At 40.5% G+C, this 12,783-nt stretch overlaps 1 protein-coding gene across 1 annotated transcript in view; it reads left to right on the top strand.

Moving 5' to 3' along the window:
* SLIT3 (slit guidance ligand 3) overlaps positions 1–12,783 on the top strand; it is a 526,414-nt gene that overhangs the window by 45,604 nt on the left and 468,027 nt on the right. Inside the window, exon 3 of the mRNA XM_008147633.3 lies at positions 3,100–3,171. Within this exon, the coding sequence (XP_008145855.2) occupies positions 3,100–3,171 (72 nt within the window). The remainder of the gene's footprint in view (positions 1–3,099; positions 3,172–12,783) is intronic.

The raw sequence follows: 12,783 nt of genomic DNA, 5'->3' as shown, positions 1-12,783 counted from the left end.
GACGTTCCAGCTCTTCCTGGGCCCCCTGACCCCCTATCTGGTCAGTGACATGAGAGTGATATCATTGGCTTTAGCACAAGCTCCCAAACTGGATCTCAGCCTAGAAGTGAGGGTGGACGGTTCACAGCTCATTGATTCAGTGATTCATGAAATATTGATTATTCATTGAGCCCTTAAGTGCCGTATTAGGCTGGACTCTGGTAGATGTAGGAAGTGGATCTAGAAGGGGCCCTAGGTACCCTATCAGTCAGAATCCCAGCAGGAAAGAGATGATGCTCACACAGGACAAATGAGGGGAGTGAATAAGGAATTGTTTGCCAAGGTGTGGGAAGGAAGAGATGGTATAGTTCCTTGAGGCTAGCGGCAACAGGTCTCTAGGCCTCAAGGAGCAGTGAGATGAAGTGGTTACCCTAGCAAAGGTAGAGATGGCCTGATAGGACCTGTGGTCTTGGGTAGAGAGATGAAGTCAACCTGGGAATAAATCTCCTAACCTCACTCAGTATCCTTCTACCCTCCTATCTCCTGCTGGGGACTGCAGCTGGCTGAACCCAACAGGAAGCCAGAGTCGAGAAAGTTTCTGATGTGATGAAGCTGATAAAAGTTAGCCTTCCGGGGCCTCAGCAAAGTAGGAAGGGGCAGCTATCTACACAGATGTATTTGCATTTTTCTACCTCTCTTTCTATAAGAGGCTGGCAGTGTTAGATTAATTAGTACAGAACTAAGAGATTCATCATAGGAGCTTGGAGTTTGACTCCTTCAAAACCCAGTGGGTCTGTGACACTCAGTCTCCCTATGTTGCTCCTTGTTATAATTGGGAAGTAATGACAACAAGCCACGTGATGGATTGATTGATGGTAAAAACCCAGCTGAACAAACCACCCGTCACTAATATTGAACTGGTTCCCTGTTTAGCAAAATGTGCTAGCGTGCGTCTATTAGCATTCCAAGGCCCTCGTTGCCATATGGCGAGGTGGAAAAGGAAGAGAAGGAAAGGAAAATAACATTTATTAAATATCTAATTATACTCGAGATCCTGGGCTAGATAATTTATATACTTTGCTCCATTTTTATTTTCATTTATGAGATTTTTAAAAAAATCCTCACTCAAGGATATGCTTTTATTGATTTTAGGGAGAGAAGAAGGGAGAGGAAGCAAGAGAAAGAAAAACATTGATGTGAGAGAGAAACATTGATCTGTTGCCTCTGGTAGGCAGCCCAACCGGGGACCTAACCCGCAACCTGGGTATGTGCCCTGACCAAGAATCAAACCCCCACGACCTTTCGATATACAGGATGACACTCCAACCAACTGAGCCGTACCAGCCACGCCTCGCTTATGAGATGTTTTTAACTTTCTTTTTCCTGTTTTACAAATGAAGAGAGTGAGTCTTGGAGAGGTTGACTAGATAGCCCAATGGCATTACCCTCAGCGGGTAAGAAGGCAGGAAAGGAAATCTAAATCAAATCTGGCAAGCACACTAGAGTGGGAGTTAAGAGTCCACCCGAACTAGCTGTGCGACTTTATACAAATAATTTCTCCCTGGACAAGTCTCTTAATCTCTCTGCTTCATTGTGTCCATATAAAGTGGGGAGCCTATCAGAGGCCAGAAGTAACATAAATGTATGAATCAGAATGGATGAGGACTGTGGCAAAGTGGGGAGCATTTTTGCCTTGCCTGACCCATACTCAGTTCTGGCCAGTTGATATTTGGACATGGTACAGCTGAGTTCTCAAAAGGAGTTTCTGTGTGTGTGTTTGTGTTGTGTGTGTGGGTGTGTGTGTGTGTGTGTGTGTGTGTGTGTGTGTGTGTGTGTGTAGAGAGAGAGAGAGAGAGAGAGAGAGAGAGAGAGAGAGAGAGAGAGAAATATCCTGATTCCAAAATACCCCCTTCACTCTGAGAGTCTAAGCGAGAAACTTCATGTGGCCTAGACTAGCCTTTTTCTTGATATAAAATCAGTATGTGCTGTGGCCCTAAGTCCTCTTTAGTTTTTCATCCATTCAATAAGCCTTTATTAAGTGGCTGCTGTCCAGGCAAATGTGAGGTCTGGGAGTATGATGATGAACCCTCCTGGTCCTTACTCATAGATGGACTTGAAAATAAACATAAAGACCCAAGTGTGAACCCTAAGAAGTTTGGGGCTTGGGGGTGATTATGAAACATCTCAGAGGTGTCAGAGGTGGAAGCTGTCATGGAAGGAATCCGTCTGAATGGAGAGCTAAGCCTCTGCAGGCTGCTCTGCCTTCCTCCTGCCATGGCCCTTCCTAAACTCCACCCTCCAGAGAAGCTCACTTCCATCTCCACTCGGTCCCGTTCAGCCACCAGCCCTGGATGGAAACTATGTAGTTTCATTGCTTCCCTTCCCAACCATCCAGCTAATCCCTTTTAAGATGCCATTTATTTTTTTAAATTAGGGAAACAAATGTTTCATTGTAAGCTCAATTCTTAGGATATGCCACATGCACGAACCTAATTCACTTTAAGCAGAGTGTTTAGTTTTTTAATCACCTGCATGGAAGACTTTGGAGGTCAGCAGAGCCCGTGGCTGGGAGCCCTAGCTTTTGTAACCATCACCCTCCTGATGGGCACAGGAAGCACGGGGAAAGGAGTTCCTGGCACCAGGCTGGTTTTCCTTCGTCACAGGCAGGTGTCCAACAATAGCTTCACCCTTTCTACTGGCTGACCCTGAGACAGTGAGCAGAGAAGGCCCTTTGTGGTGAAGTATTTTTGAATCCGTGCGGGAGGGAGCTCCGAGGGAAGAGATGCTGATTATATGTGTAGTTTTTATAAGAAGCAGCTTTTACCTCTTCCTTTTCTGTGCAACATCCTGCAGTGCTTGGGGGGACAATTGCTGAGAACATTCTTAAAATAGAGGCATGGAAACCAATCTGTCAGGTAGAAGTGTGCAGGCGGCGAAACCCTGGTTACCGTGACACCAAGCTGGGATGTGAATTATCTTGTCCCACCACTCTGGTCCCACCATTCTGATCCCAGATGGGGCCCTGGGGTCGTGGGATGACCATGCCTGCATGGCCTGTGCCTGGCATGAGGATCCCTGAGCCCTTCTTGTCCCTGACCCTCACTGTCTCTGTGGTTCTAGGCATCTGGAAGATAACCAGGTCAGCATCATCGAGAGAGGCGCCTTCCAGGATCTGAAGCAGCTGGAGCGATTGTAAGTACAGCACAACCTCCTTTCTTGAAAAGTCATCTTTTTTTTTTTTTTGGAAATTGGCTTCATTGCAACCTTGCTAAAAAAAAAAAAAGTCTCCAATGTTTAATAAAACGTTTGTTATTATGTTTAAAGCACATTAGATGCATGTCAAAGAGACACTGAGATTCATATAAACACTTTTTCTTTAAAAGATGCTAGAATTGGCACCTGGGTTTGATTTTCTTCTTCTCAGCCTGGACCCTCTCTTGGTATTTGTATGTGGGTTAGTTCTGGCCCGCCTCAGCCTTCTCTTTCAGGGAGGAAGTTAGTTCCCTGTCATGGAAACCAGTGTCGGATGCCCCCTGCTCCTCTGCACAGGTAGTATGCTCCCGAGTCAGGCCCTCTCCTCCTGCCTGCACTCCCTCTGCCCCATTCTCATGGGAGAGGAAGGACAGCACGTGGGCGAAGCCTGAGGAGAGCCCGTGTCTCTCTCTGAGTGCGCATCAGCCTGTGTCAGGGAGCCCACACGTTTCCACGGCAGAACACATTGCCAGTGGTTTAAAAATAGGCCGCGGTTCTGACTGCATCAGAGGGGGAGAGGGAAAGGGGCACGATGGGAGATGGATGGAGCCTCCATTTGTTTTGTTGATTAATGCTTTTGCAGAAAAGTCTGGGGTCACTTTGATGAGCGGAGCTGCTCAGATGGTTAAGTGGGCAGCTTCACCTTTCTTCAGTTAATCACATCTGGCAGCTCATAACATCTGGATATTTGCTTTCTGCCCTCTGAGCAGGGATTGTCCCCAAGAGCACTTAGTCATGCTGGTGGGTGGCTCTCTTCCTCGCTTCCCTCCGCATCCTGGTTGACCTGACATGGCAGCCTCCTTCTCCTGTAGTCGGGTACAGGGGGGCTGCAGCAGCTCACTGCTCTGCCAGCTTATCTGGAAGGATGTTCCCTATTTACCTGTTTTCAATTTCATCTGCAGAGATGGCCTTGGGAAAGGTGAGGTCTTGCCACCAGCTCGTTAGCTTTGTGATCTTTCCATCTGGGACAACAGGGGAATGGGAAGGGGTGTTACCCAGCAAAATCCATCACTTCCCCCTCTGTTGTGTAAATTGTCTCATTTTTTTTTCTCTTCTGCTGGGTCAAAGGCCAGCGTGTGTTCTGCTGCTGTGGTCTGGAAATATGACATTTCTTCCTTATGAGGGAAAATAGTTATAAAAGTAATGAATGTTGCCTCCATTTATGTTTTTATTTTTAAGTTTCTTAAAGCTTAAGTTCTTCTCCTTGTTTAGACCAAGGAAAAACACACACAAGTATTTGTTGGACCTGGTTTCTTTCTATGAAACATTCAACATTTCTATGGAAGGATAAATATACAGTGCTCAGTGAAAAGGCTAGCTCTCCCCTAGTCCTCTGATTAGAAGGATAAATAAATTTCCAATTCATTAATTTCATGGTTGTCAGAAGGGAGCTAATTGAGTACCTTGGAAATGCCAGGAACTGTGCCAGTGTTTTATATGCTGTTATTTTATCCCCACAAAATTCCTGTGAGGTGTCATTACCCTCATTTTACAGACGAAGAAACAGAGGCCCAGAGAGATGGAGCCAAAGAATTGTCAGGGGGGAGCCAAGATTCAAAGCCACATCTGTCCAACATCAAAGCCCACATCCTTTCATACTTCTGTGCTGCAGACTTTAGATGAAGTGTGATCTTTAGCAATAGCCCTGCAAATAGCCTCCTACATACCCATTTCCCTCAAGGGAATCTCAATGAAGAGTTCTGGCCAACACACTCCTCTTTGGCTTGGTGATCATGGATGAAATACTGTGCGTGTCCAGGGGCTAGAGGGGTTACAGTTGCAGGGTAAACCTGCCCCTTTCTCCACTTTGGCTTATTAGGAAGGTAAGGCTAGCTGCTGTACTAGATAAACCTTCAAATCTCATGGCTTAACTCAGTGGAAGTTTACTTCTTATTCATACCAAGCCCAGGAAGGGCATTCCTCATTGCGGGGCCTCTCTCCTCCAAGGGGATTCTCAGGAACATGGGTTTCCTCCACTCCTCAGCTCTGCCATCTTTAAACCTTGCCTTTTAAGGTACCAATGTTTGTCTGCATCAAGCCCGTAGTAATGAAAACAATATGAAGAATTGCACATGGGAAGTTTTCATGGGCGAGACCCGGAAGGAGGACATGTCGCTTTCACTCATAGATGCCTTGGTCTAGAACTCAGTGGAGGTTAGGAAAGATAGTTGAGCGATATGCCCAGGAACTAGAGGAAACAGGCTTAGTGGACAGTTAACCAGTCTCTAACTTACACTGCAAGCAAACGGAAAAAACACTTGGCCAGGAGGAAGAACGGAAGTATAAGCAGCTGACTAGTATGCCCAGCTGGATAGGCACCCTCATTTAAGGCCTTTCTGTGTCAACGAGGAGTGTGTGTGACATTATCCTGACTGGTGTTAATCTTGTTTCAGTTATTCAGTCTGACCCCACACAGACTGAGAGCTAGAGAATGGGAAAATACAACAACTGAAGAAGTAGATGGCTGATGTGCCATTTCTAGCTCTCACTCCTGGCTTACTTTATCTGTGTCTGTATACTTACTAGTAGATTAATCTTTATTGGTCATACTCTGAAGTACAGACTGGAAATTATATGGGTCTTTGATAATTTATTTCTTGAGTGTTTATTTTCATTCACAGCAGTCATTACTGGTTTGATCTCTTGAGCCTTAATGGGAAAGGGGAGACAGTTCTGTCCTGTGGATCTCAACTCAGAAGTCTATTCTCTATTCCTCGGTGAATGAATTCCTGCTCCAGACTGAGTTGGGTGTCCTTCCTCTCATAGCACATGTTTGTCCCTGTTACAGCACTTACCACACCGTATTTTAATTTCCCATTTGCCTCATTATCTTTCCCTAAAACTATGAATATGTTGAGGTCAGCATTCATGTTCCATTCAGCTCTTAATCTCAAAGCCTTGCACAAGGCATGATAGTAAGTGCTTATGGAATATTTATCAAATACTTTTTTATACCACTTTTTGTTTTATGCCTGTGATTCTGAATTGGGACGGATTTTGACCCCTAGAGGACACTTGACATTGTCTGGAGATATTTTTGGTTATTACAGCTGGAGGATGTTATTGGCATATAATGGGTAGAGGTCAGGAATGTTGCTAAACATCCTACAATGGACAGGACAATGCTCACTGCACTGAATTATCTGGCCCAAAATGTTAGTAGTGCTAAGGCTGAAAAACTCTGCTCTTTACCTATAATGTGTCAGATAGCATCTTAGGCACTTGACATACATCTTCTCATTTAATCCATCCAACAATATTATGAGGCTAGAGTGATCATATCCCTGACATGACAAAATATAAAATTCAAAGCACTGCCTATGAAGTGTTATTGCTAAGTATGTTTACCCTAAACCTAATTTAGCTAAATCTCACTTCTGGTTTCCAGAAAGTGGACAGAATAGAGCAGTGGTCGGCAAACTCATTAGTCAACAGAGCGGTAAACCGCGGCTCGCGAGCCACACGTGGCTTGCAAGCCGCAGTTTGCCTACCACTGGGATAGAGGAACAAGTTAAATAAAACTAAGAGGGAACAAATACTGTAGAGTGGGTCATTTTATAAGATAACTGCCCTGGCCTCTTAAAAAAAAATGCCATGAAAGACATATATGAAGGTTGTTGTGGCTCTATTAATAAATAGATAAAATAGACTTTAAACAGGATACATTATTGGAGATAAAGAGGGATATTTCATAATGATAAAGGAGTAAACACACATAAAGGAAATAATGACAAAAGCAACCAACTGAAGAATAAACAGTCTTTTTAAGTGCATATGGAACTTTTATCAAATACTAGAGGCCTGATGCACGAAATTCATGAAAGAGTAGGCCTTCCTTCCCTCAGCTGCCGGCACTGGCTTCCCTCTGGCACCGGGGACCTGGGCTTTGCTCTTGCTGCCATGAGGCACTCAGGAACAGGGCTTTGCTCCGCCGGCAGGCACCTGGGACCCAGGCTTCCCTCCGGCCCCATCTTCGTGAATGACGTCCAGAATGATGTCCGATCTAATTAGCATATTACCCTTTTATTATTATAGTCTAGAAAGCAGGTCTCAACAAATATCAGAGGATTGAAATCATGTGAATTTTTTCTGTGACCACCACAGAAATATTTAATAAATCAATAAGAAATGATAAATATAAATTTTCAAATATTTGGAAATTGAGTAATATACTTCTAAATAAACTCTGACTCAGAGAATATCACAGTATAAATTTTAAGATATATTTTTATGAATGTTAATAAACATAAAATATATCACAATGTGTGGATTATAGTCAAAGCTATGCTCAGAGGAAAATGTATAACCTTTTACCTATATTATTCATGTATGATATATGTTATATATAGTATATATTTTAAAAGAACTAAGGCTAAAATTTTGATGAACATATCTATCTTAAGAAGCTAGAGAAAAAACAAAGTAGAAGAAAGGAAATCAGAGCAGAAGTATATGAAATATAAACATATATTTATATATATTAGAAAAACTCTAAAAAGTCAAACTTTTTAAAGTAATTAAGAAAATTATAAGAACTGGCAAGACTGATCAGAAACAAAAAAGAAAGAAGACTAAATTACCAATATGAGGGATCAAAGGTGGGACATAACTATGGATTTTACCAAGATTGAGATGATAATCAGAGCAGATTTTGGACAGCTTTATTTCAATGATTTAATGATTAAGTGAAATTGAGAGCTGAAAGAAGAAGAGATAGAAAGTCTATATACACTGAGTGGCCAGATTATTATGATCTCTGAACGCATAATAATCTAGCCACTCAGTGGCTATATAATAAAAGGCTAATATGCAAATTGTCCCCTTGACCAGGAGTTCGACCAGCAGGCAGGCCAGCCAACTGCCCATGTCCCCTCCCCCTGGCCAGGCTGGCCGGATCCCACCCATGCAGGAATTCATGCACCGGGCCTCATATATATGCGCACTGAGTGGCCAGATTATTATGTGTTCAGAGATCATAATAATCTGGCCACTCAGTGTAGTACTGTATCTAGTAAAGAAATTAAATCTTTAATTAAAATATTCCACCAAGAACATTGAGGCTCAGATAGCTTCACCAATAAATTCTACCTATATTTTAATTAATAAATGTCAATTTAATGTAAAATCTATAAAAAAGAATGGATGTTTGTCATTTAGACAACATAACTTTTATAAGAAAACCCAACAAGGACATTTCAAGAAAAAAATATAAGCCAACCTATTTCATAAATATTTTTAAAAGTTATTAGCAAAATGAGTTTGGTGATACATTAAAATGATGTATTACAACCAAGTTTGGCTTATTTGAGGAAGACAAAGTTGGTTTAATATTTGAAAGTCCCCCTTCCCAAATAAAAACATACTGAGTAACTAGGATAGCAAACCCAAAGACACACAGACAGCACTACAATAAAACTAGTTGACAGTGTCCCAGGAAATCCCCACCCCACCCCGAAGATAAGCAGGTAGGGGACAACAGTGTATGGTTTCAAGACCATTGTGTTATCTCATCTGTGTGGGGAAAAGCAGAGGGAAGGCAACTGAAATTCTTAAGGCCCTGAGAACAGATCGCTTCAATTACCAGTATGTTCTTACTGTAAAACACAGTGGTCAATCTGAGAGAAGCTGCCAAATTGGGAGGGAGTTTGATTAGATCCAGTTCATGGGACAAAGGAATGGCAATGTGATAACGGCTGTTAGTACTAGGAGTATTCTGGGCCCTATAAACTCTTCAAACTAACAAATACAAGGTTCTTTTTCAAAGGAAGGCCTAGCATTGAGAAGAACTTCTGGGAGTAGTTAATCAGAATAGAAAAATAGTAGAAATGAAAAGAGAACGTATTGATGAAAGTGTTAGAAATTACCAGAAGATTCATAATTTAGAAAATACAAGGCCATGTTTTTCATTAGTTTGCAAGAGAAACCAAGAAGGAACTCTAAGCTCTTGAAGGTAGAAAATCTATCACTTTCCCACCCTTCCCTCATAAAACTAGAGGGAATTTCTTTTATTTAAGAAAAAAGCAACCAAAAGGATTATGATTGAAGCTCATACAAAGTTCCTTTATAACGAAAATTAAAAAGAATAACAAACATAATAATCTCCATAGAAACAATGAAAACATGCAAGAAAAAGGCACTCACAAAACAGATGAAAACTATAATAGAATAGATAAAACCAGCTACACACTTTTAAGATCACATAAACTATGAAAGAACAACATAAAATCTGAATGTTAAAAACTCAGAAATTAGATGATTAAAAAAAAGTAGGATTTGAAAGGAGGGGTGAAGAACTCAAGAAACAATTTAGAAATAAAAAAAAAAAATCATGCCAAAATAAATACTGCTGATATAACACTGAAAAAGAACAAACTTGGAAGAATTATACTATCAAATTTCAGACTTACTATAAACCTGCAGTGATCAAGACAGCATGGTACTGGTGGGATAATGGCTCTGTAAACTAATGGGACAGAACAGAGATCACAACAATAGACCCACTCAAAAATAGTCAACTGATTTCTAACAGAGGTGGAAAGAAAATTCAAAGGAAAAAGAATTGTCTTTTCAATTAATGATGCTGGGACAACTTGAGGTTCATATGTAAAAAAAAAAACAAAACAAAACAAAACAAAAAAACCCTGAATTTAGATACAAACCTTACTTCTTCCACAAAATTAAATTCCAAGTGGATCATAGTCTTAAATGTAAACTATAAAACTTCTAGGAGACATAAGAGAAAAATCTACATAACCTTTGATTTGGGGATGAGTTTGTTGTGTGTGTTTTTATATATATATAACACTAAAAGCATGAAAAAATAATACATTGAACTGTATTAAAATGAAACACTTCTGCTTTGCAAAAGGCACTTTTAGGAGAATAAAAAGACAAGCCACCGACTGGAAGGAATTTTTTGCAAAACACATCTGATAAAGAACTTACATACCAAATATACAGAGAACTTACAAAATTCAACAGTAAGAAAAGAAACTGTCCTAGCCCCCAAAGAAAGAAATGGGCAAAATATCTGAACAAGTACTGCACCAAAGAAGATATATAGATGGCAAATAAGCACATGAAAAATTCTCAACATAATTTTTCATTATGATTATGCAAATTAAATGAGATACCACTGCACACCTATTAGAATGACTAAAATACTACAAACTGACATTATTAATTGCTGGCAATTAAGCAGAGTAACAGGAACTGTCATTTATTGCTGTTTAATAATGCAAATGTAAAATAGTACAGCCACTTGGAAGGCAGTTCAGCAGTTTCTTACAAAGCTAAATGGAGTCTCATGCAATTCAGATCAGTGGTTGCTAGGGATTGGGGAAGAAGAGGGGGTGGAGGATTGAACAGGTGAGGCATGAGAGAGGAGGGTCTTAGAATGGTGAAGCCATGCTATAGAATATTGAAGTGGTTGATATGCATTTATCAAAGCCCATAGAAATTTACAACACAAAAAAGTGAACCTTAATGCATGCAGGTTTAAAAAATCTTTTGGAAATTGGAAGATCCCAAAATGGAATGCAGACTGTAATGGCTGTATGAGTCAACCTCATGGAAAGTGATGGAGGAAAAGGTAAATTTGGAGTCTGTAAGACTAAAAGTAAAAGGAACAGCACATAAGAACTATACTCTAGTTGGTCAGTTGTTTCCCACCGGGGTACAGGTTAACAATTCAGAAATCACTGTGCATGTATATTGCAATTGAACAATGGATGGTGGATGGTGGGGACAGGTTTATCACTGTGGAAATGGTGGTTATAGAGAAGCAATGAAGATAGCAATAAGGATACATGTGGTAATGGATTAGAGTCGGGGACATCAGTATGAACCAATGTTTAGCTTAAAATATGATTCTGTCACTTAATATAGATGGATATCGTCTATAGATATAAAAGCGTAATATACAAAGTGTGCCCTCGGGAGTTCAACCAATAGGAAATTCGATCGCTGGCTATGACATGCGCTGACCACCAGGGGGTGGCACGGAATGAAGGAAGGCTATGGCCGCCAGCCAGCAGCCACTAGGGACCCTACCTGTGCACGAATTTCGTGCACTGGGCCTCTAGTATACAAATAAATATAGGTTTATTTGCAAAAAAAAAAAAAATAGGTTTGTTTGCGAGCAAATATTTCCTTGCTCTGTTAGCAAGTGGGCCTAGAAGCAGTAGCGGTAGCAATGCATGGCAGTAGCAATGAGCATGCCTAGTGCCAGGTTGTGGTTTCTAATGCCATTCTCCAATAAAATGGAACCAAGGCATCTTGGGGCTGGGGCATATCTGTTGTGCCAAAAAGAAAATGCTCAACAAACAAACAAACCAAAAAAAAAAAAAAAAATACCACTACACCCCCTTCCCCCCCTCCCCCCCAGAAAAAAGGCTTATGAGGACTTTGGCGCAAACTGAAAGACTTTCTAATGGCCAAAGCTGGAACAATTTGGACAACAAAATAAATAAACTAGATTATAACCAAAGTATAAAATAAATGAGTCCATGAGTCCTTAGTGATATAAATAAATGATTGAATAAATAAATCAGTGGGGAGATGAGAAACTCCCATGCCAAAGAAGTCTAAGTAGTTTATGTAGATTTTCTGCCCTCAAGGAGGTGGAGCATAACTGCCCATTCCTTTATTTGGGGCTTCGAATAATGACTCCCTTTATGAGGATGAAAGGAAAGGAGACGGTGGGATAGTAAAAGGACACATACTACCTCAGCCAGGTGATGAAGGTCAATGTGATAAGTAATGTCAAGTTGAAAGTATGTGTCTTTGATATGATGTAATGAAAATAGCAGTTTACATCCATGATCTTAATCTCAAAACCCCATTATAATGTGAAAAACATCAGACAGATCCCAATTGAGGGACATTCTAAAAAATCACCCCATAGACCTCCTCAATACTGTCTAGGTCATCAAAAACAAAGTAAAAAATGGTCACAGCCAAGAGGAGCATAAGGATCCATGACGACTAAATGTAATGGGGCATCCTGGATGGTACCCTAAAACAGAAATAGAGACAGGCTGAAAACTAAAGGAGCCTGAATAAGTATTGGTTTGCTGGGTGTGGGGTACATTACTCTGCACTATCTTCCCAACTTTTATGTAAAATCATATAGAAATTTTATTTTTTTTAAATAAAAGGTGACTGTGCCAAACCCTACTTAAATTACAGATTCGTGAGTGAAATAAATGTTACTGTTTTACATAAAAAATACATACATACATTCTAATCTAGGGGGAATTTAAGAACAAATAAAATGGATAATGCTTTAAGAGAAATGGAAAATGGCAAGTAGCATGTTTTAAAAATCAACAATGAATTAATATAGAAGTAAAAAGGATTTATAAGAAAACTAGAGGCCCAGTGCACTTGCTCTCCTTGCCTAAGCTGGCTATGTCCACAGTACTCTAAGAACTTAAAGGATGTAGAAACACAAAATCAATGAATTCTGGGTCACTGCTAACATGTATGTGGCTACAAAATGAACAAGAAATAAACTTCTGTTATTTCAGAAATAACAATGAAATTCCTTTC

This window comes from Eptesicus fuscus, chromosome 6, assembly GCF_027574615.1.
Source record: "Eptesicus fuscus isolate TK198812 chromosome 6, DD_ASM_mEF_20220401, whole genome shotgun sequence".
Lineage (NCBI taxonomy): Eukaryota > Metazoa > Chordata > Mammalia > Chiroptera > Vespertilionidae > Eptesicus > Eptesicus fuscus.
This window is presented reverse-complemented; position numbering and strand designations above follow the sequence as displayed.